This window comes from Amborella trichopoda, chromosome 8 (genome assembly GCF_054954075.1).
Source record: "Amborella trichopoda isolate Santa Cruz 75 chromosome 8, AtrichopodaSantaCruz75HAP2 v2.0, whole genome shotgun sequence".
NCBI classification, from domain to species: domain Eukaryota; kingdom Viridiplantae; phylum Streptophyta; class Magnoliopsida; order Amborellales; family Amborellaceae; genus Amborella; species Amborella trichopoda.
In genome coordinates, this window is record NC_142343.1 from 15,699,057 (window position 1) to 15,706,192 (window position 7,136).

At 36.8% G+C, this 7,136-nt stretch overlaps 1 protein-coding gene across 1 annotated transcript; it reads left to right on the forward strand.

Moving 5' to 3' along the window:
* The first annotated feature begins 419 nt into the window (after positions 1-419).
* On the forward strand, positions 420-2,077 carry LOC18434120 (uncharacterized). Its single transcript, XM_006844196.4, has 3 exons — positions 420-1,145; positions 1,234-1,339; positions 1,440-2,077. Exons 1-3 carry the CDS (start codon positions 1,110-1,112, stop codon positions 1,571-1,573), a joined length of 276 nt encoding a protein of 91 aa, XP_006844259.1. The 5' UTR covers positions 420-1,109; the 3' UTR covers positions 1,574-2,077.
* The last annotated feature ends 5,059 nt before the right edge of the window (positions 2,078-7,136 follow it).

A 7,136-nucleotide genomic window follows, 5' to 3' on the forward strand; every position in this document is an offset into this window, starting at 1 on the left:
GTAGACTGCTCATGTGCTGTGTAGACCCAATACAGCACATGTTAAGATGTGCCAGTTGGTTCAAACAAAAGACTCAAAAAAGACAAGAGATAAGCCTAGAATAATATGGTTATAGGAGTAGTGAGAAAAATTATAGGGACTTATGGCTTCAATGAGGGTATGCCCTTGATAGGGTAGAATGACATACTAAGCTTTGTGTAACGGACTCCAAATAGTTGGTAAAAGGCTATGATGATGATGATGACAGTGTTAACCTGTAATTTCATCTACAATCGGATAGTGGTGATAGAGGAAAAGACCTTCTAAAACATGACCACAATGTGGTTCTACATAGGGTGGGGCCTAGGCTAGGTGTGGCCCTTAGGCTAGGTGTGGCCCTAGCCTGGCGTTATTTCACTGATAACTGGCCCTAGCCTTATCAAGTCTGGGCCGGGCTGGGCTAAAATTTAAGAAAAATAAGAGAAAAAAGGCAAGAACGTGAGGGATGGACCAAACCGGGCCAGGCATTTCTTGATCTGACCCAGGTCCTAGTTTTACCAGGTTGGGCTCGGCCACCCCGTCCATTGCCCCCTCTGGACTTCCACCCTCCGTTTTGGAGGGTGACGATCTTCGTGATCATGGTGATCCATAGTTCCAAAGATTACCAGAAATCCATTATTTCTTGAAAAGCGGTTGGTTTTTCTCCTGGTTCTGTTTGCCCTCGTGCTCTCAGAAAGCTCAAGACGCATCGGCAACAAGAGAGAAGAAGAAAGAGGGGATGAGAGAGATAGAAAGCGGGGTGAGTGCTGGTCCGTGCGTGCCCCGTGCGTGTCCGCACTCGACGTGGTCCCGACTGTCACGTGAAGGCGGGCGACCCTACTCCGGTAGTCTACTGTAGTGAGAGAAACAAAGACCAATTCAATAAACAATTAGGCCCTATAAATCTTTTATCTCCTCTCCACCAATTATATTTCCCCCTCCACGTGGGCTACTTGCTCCTGTTTGATATTTTCCCCATTCCCCACTTTCTCTCTCTTTCTTCCTCTCTTTCCCTTGTATTTTAAGCACCCTCCTCCTCCCTCCGTCCCAAGCTCTACTCCAAACCCTCTCCCTCTCTCTCCCATCCCTGTATGGCGGCAGACTCTTCTGCCTCCTATATCCGCATGGTATCATACTGTTTTGATCCAACTCTTCTCTGAGGTAGAATTTCTCTCTCATATTTTGAAGCTAATAAAGCTATCCATGTCTTTTCAGGTTCAGCATCTCATTGAGAAATGTTTGCTATTCCACATGACCCTGGAAGAATGCGAAGAGGCCCTCTCTAAACACGCCAATATCAAACCCGTGATCACCTCCACTGGTCCACCGACCTCTATCTTTTTTTTTTCTCCTTTGTAGAGAGAGAGAGGCTCTTTTTTTTTTCTGTTGGTTTTGATGTGTGTTTGATTGTTTTGGTGCAGTGTGGAAGGAGTTAGAGAAAGAGAACAAGAGTTTTTTCGAGGCTTATTCACAGGAGAGAGAGGAGAGGCGTTCAAAGGAAGAGATACGCCAAATGTTCTCTCATTCTACTCTCCAAGATTCTCCTCATGCCTAAGTAACAACCACCACCACCCCTTCTTTCTCTCTCTCTCTCTCCTAAATTATGACCTGAGTTGTGAAAATGACGTCCTTCTCTGTACACTCTCTCCTAAATTATGACCTAAATTGTGAAAATGACGTTCAAAAGGACGGAATAATTGGCTCGTCTCTCTTTCTCTCTCTAAATGAAGAGCGGTCCCGTTTAGAGAGAGAAAGCTCATTGTGGGGTTATATACGCAATGAGGACCTGTAAAAGTATGAGAAAGATACGGAGGCATTTGTCGTTGAGGAGGGTAAAATGGAAATGCCAAAGTGGGTCTGAGGCGATGCTTCGAATACACGACGAACAGGTGGCAGTTCGGGGCTGTTGACACGTGGCAGCCGACCCGCGTGACAAGATGCCGTTTGATTCCTCTTTGTTACGACACGTGTCGTATGTGTACACCTGTCATCTTCATGCTATTTTCGTCTACTTTTTGTGAAATATTATTAAGTTTATGAAATTAATTGTTACGTAATTTATCAGGGGCCCAACAGTTCTTTTTGTTTTTTCTATTTTGTTATTTTATTTAATAGCGTGGTGATTGGTTTCATTCAATATCTCGAGGGACAAATGATGTGTAGGTGCTTTGTGGACTCTTGTGTAGGGTGGATGGGCTCTTCCTTTGTATGGATGTATCTTTGCCGTTGTTTTTTTTTTCTTTTTTATTTCATTTAATAAATTAGTGTGGCCAAATTTTTGTAGCCCGTAGGCATCGAGATCACCAATTGATGTTACATGGAGGAAATAATGATGAGAAATGGATTGTTTTGTCCGATGTTTTAAAAATAAGGATGAGTGGATGGATTGTCCACCGCAGGTACCGTGTTAGGTCGCTCGATAGCAGTCTTTTGAAAGGTCCAAATTGGCGATACAAAAAAAAAAAATACACAAAAAAAAAGAAACACAAAAAATAGAATAACAATTAAAATGAGTATCTATTTGGGTGGGATAGAGGGGTTTAAGAACGCATTAGATAAGGCTTATTATTATTATTATTATTCTTTGTTTTTAAGGAATTATAAAGATAGGGGTTTGAGTGTTGTGGTGGTGCCGATGGCTTAGGGTGACTTCTCTTGTAGAGGGTAGGTCATCTTAGCATCTCTCCTTTTAAGTTAAATCGTCATCATCATCATAATAGGTTTGATCCCGATTGATTTTCGGTTCAAATTGTTAGTAAAAATTGATGGCTCAGATGAGACCAAACTCGAGATCATAGAGGGAGTGCCGTGAGATTGGTGATCGTAGAGGCCAGATTTTAGATTAAGAACCATTTTACTTTTTGGAGAGAGAAAAGAGAAAAATTATCTATTTTACATAAATCTCTCTCTCTCTCTCTCTATATATATATATATATATATATATATATATATATTGTATCTTCCTCTTCTGGCTTCCCATATTTATAGGGAGAAGAAGGGCTAACATTCATTTTTCTCTAACGCGTCTCTGAGAAAAGATCTTTCTTGATCTCAGGATACTCATCCACATGAACGTTGGAGAAAATAATTTTATAATATAGACAATTATTTACACTTTTATGATTGGATAATTATAATGAAACGTGGGATCCAAACCCTCAATTGTAGACAAGATCATGTGAGGCTTCATGGCCATACGTGTTAACATCTCCCATTTGGTTATGACGGTCGAGCATAACAATATGTTACATGCAATATTCCCACTTTTGAGTATGACCTTTATGAAAATATCTTGTTATGAGATTTTTCTCACGCTTTCGCAGATATACCTCTCATAATTCATGAGGATTTTCACGCTAATGTGGATTTGTCATACATGAAAAAATTGTCTGGCTTAAACATTTTTAAGTCTCGTTAAGCTAATGTGCTTAGACAGTAGTTTAACACTTAGATCATTTGTTAATGGATCAACATTATATTTGTTGAGGGCAAATAATTAACAGTTACTTCATTTTTCTCAACTGCATACTGAATGTAATGATATTGGGCATCTATATATCTTCATTTTGAGCTATTTGCTTTAATTTGAATTGATTTAATTGCAGTTTGATTATCATAAAACATTTGGATTGGTTCGTCGATTATTTGAAACTTCGAATCATCTATGAAGTGTTTTATCCAGACGACGAAAGTACAAGCAGTACTACATGCAATGTATTATGCTTCCTATGTGTACCTCGCTATACACCCTTATTTCTTGCTAGATCAAGAAACAACCGCCCCTCCAAAGAGGAAAACATGCCCTGAGGTATACTTACTATCATCCATATCCCTAGCAAAATTTGCATTTGAATATTCGATAACTTCAAGCTTATCTGCTTGAAAATGTAATTTTAAATGCGTTGTTCCCTTAATGTATATTATAATTCTTTTTACTATTTTTCAATGAGATATGCTTGGATTACTTTGATATCTACTAACAAGTCCTACATTATAGTTCAAATTTAGTCTTGTATGTCTTACTGCATATACCAGCTACCAATAGCTTGTGCATAGGGAACATGAGGTTTTTTTTATCATTCTACTGGACAATCATTCTTAGACACTTTGCTCCCTTTTCAACGGGCGTAGACAATCATTTACCATTTTCCATTTGAAATTTTTTGAGAAAGGAGTCAAGATATCCCTCTTAGCTCAAGCACAATATTTTTTATTTTCAATCTCTAGTTATTTTTATGTCTAGGACATAAGATGCTTCTCCCATATATTTTATCTCAAACCGAGAAGAAAGACATGACTTAGTTTTATCAATCATTTCTAATTCATTTCCAGTTATTAGGATATCATCTACATATAATGAGAGTATTGTGAATTTACTCTCACTCTTCAAGATATACACACAATGGTCCAATCTATTTACTTCATATCTTATATGTGGGATGGTAGCATGAAATGTTAAATACCATTGTCTTGAAGATTGTTTTAAACCATATAAAGACTTATTTAATATATATACTTTATTTTCTTGGCTTTTAATTATGAAGCCCTTAGGTTGCCTCATGTAGATGATTTCATTTAGTTCGTCATTCAAGAATGCGGTCTTTATATCCATTTGGTAAAGTTATAGGTCATAGTATGCAATAATTGTCAAAATGATTCTAATGGATATAAACATTGCAATTGGGGAATAAGTGTCGACATAATTGACTCCCTTTCTTTAGGTAAAACCATTTGCTTCTAACCTAGCTTTAAATTTATTAATTGATCCATCAAATTTTAACTTCTTTTTAAGTACCCATTTAGAACCTATAGGTTTTTTATCTGATGGTAAATCACATAGACCTCAAACTTTATTTTTCTCAATAAAATCTAATTCTTCTCTCATGGCATTAAGCTATTATTGATATTCTTGTAACCTCATAACATCATTGAAGTCAAAAGGATCATGGATTTCATTTAGGTCAATAAGATTGTCTATCTCTTCACTCATATAAATATAGAAATCATCAAGGCATGATGGAGGAGCTCTAGACTTTTTTTTATCACTTAACATTGAGTCTGTGGATTCTTCAACATCATCATATTCATCGGGGTTATCCATATACACTATAGGTAGTTGTTCTAAGTCATTTATGATATTAAGTGTATTATCATTATCCACTACAGGTAGGTTTTCTTCAATAAAATCTTCTAGGAACTCAGCATCTCTATTTACAATGAGTCTCTTATCTTTATGATAAAATCGATATCCCTTTTAATATTCAAGGTGTCCTATAAAATTACAAACTAGAGGTTTTTTTTTCTACGTTATTTCTATGCTTATATGGAATTAGAACATGCACAGTCAACCCTCACTTCTCTCAGTTGGTTACATCAGGCTTTCTACCTGTCTACAGTTCATAAGGGGTAGAATCTATTGCCTTAGTTAGAACCCTATTAAGAATATACATGGATGTGCTTATTGCTTCTCCCTAAAAGGTCTTGGGTAGATTAACATGAGTCATAATGGATTTAGTAATTTCTAAGAGGGTCCTAATATGCTTTTTAGATATTCCATTTTACTATGGCGTATAAGGCACAGTGATATGTCTTTTAATACTATATTCTTGGCAATAAATATTGAAAGCTTCAGATTTGTATTCACCTCCCTTATTAGTTCTAAGAACTTTGATATTCTTACCCAATTGGTTTCTACTCCCTTTTATATATTTTAAATTTTTCTAAAGCATCTGATTTATGGTGGATTAGATAAACATATCCAAATCTAAAAAAATCATTAATAAAAGTGATGAAATATAACATCCCTCTATGAGTTTTAACATTGAGGGACCACAAATGTCAGAGTGGACTACATTCAATAACTCATTAACTCTCTCCCCTTTATTGAATGATTTCTTAGTCATTTTTCTTCACAAGTAGTGTTGACAGGTTGGAAATTCCACAATTTAGACAATCAATTACACAATCAACATAACTAGTACAAGTTGAAATTTTATTATCATCTTTCTCATTTACATGAAGAATGAACAAGTTGTGGTCATCAGCCAAGTGTCCCCAAGCATAAATTTGTTTACGCTTTCTAATTTATACTTTAAATGATCAGAAGCGAACTTCAAAGCCTTTTCTAATTAGCAATGAGACAGATACAATATTTCGCCTCATACAAGGGACAAAATATACATCAGTTAATACAAGGTTGATTTCCCCTACATACAAGCTACAAGTTCCTACACCTAATACATCATAATAGGTATTGTTCCCCTTGTAGATGTGCTTCTCCTCAGCTTTTATTGCTTTAAAGTCCTTGAAGAGGCTTTTTGAGCTTGCAATATGTCGATTAGTGCTTGAGTCTACCCACCATCCTTTTATGTCGTGGTCTGTTAGCAGGCACTCAAAAACCACACAAACAACTTCACGCATATTGCTTATATTTTCGCTATTCTTTGAATTTTACGGGTTTCTATTATGTGGGGCAGCGGTTTTTGAAGTGACCTAGCTGACCACACAAGAAGCATTTTGGCGGTCCTTATTTAGTTTCTTGGTTGTAGAACGTAGTTCCTCTGTTTTTGAACCTATTGTTCATCTTATTAAACTTCCCTTGAAATTTCTGGTTGTTAGGTTTCGATTGGCTAGATTTGGAAGGTTCTTAAGCAAGCATGAGCTCACTCCTTTTATCTTTGTTTATGTGCTCTTGCTCTAAGGCTAGTTGTATAGGTAAGTCTTTTAATGTAAGAGATTTGACATTCAACCTAAGTGCAATTATTATCATCCTCCATGAAGGTGGAAGGCTATTTGAAATTGTCAAAACTTGCATGCACCGCCTGGGGACTTCATTCCCAATAATGACTAAGTCCTTAGCCATAGCAAACATCTTGTTTACATGTTCCACTACATTATTACTATCCATTTTAAATGAGTTATATTGCTCTAACAACAATTGGAAGTGTGTTTCAGAGGTTGTGTCATATTTTATATTTATTGCCTCCGGTATTTTCTTATGAGCAGGCTTTCTATGCTTCCCTTACAACATAGAAGTTTTATCCTCCCCCTTATTCAACCGTCCATTCTGAATGAAGGGCTAAGATTTCCCCAATCACAATGTCACATCTCTACACTAT

Coding starts and splice junctions, on each gene's coding strand:
- LOC18434120 (XM_006844196.4), top strand. CDS start 1,110: ATGGCGGCAGACTCTTCTGCCTCCTATATCCGCATG. Junction 1,146..1,233: donor CTGCCTCCTATATCCGCATG/GTATCATACTGT, acceptor ATGTCTTTTCAG/GTTCAGCATCTCATTGAGAA. Junction 1,340..1,439: donor ACCCGTGATCACCTCCACTG/GTCCACCGACCT, acceptor GTTTTGGTGCAG/TGTGGAAGGAGTTAGAGAAA.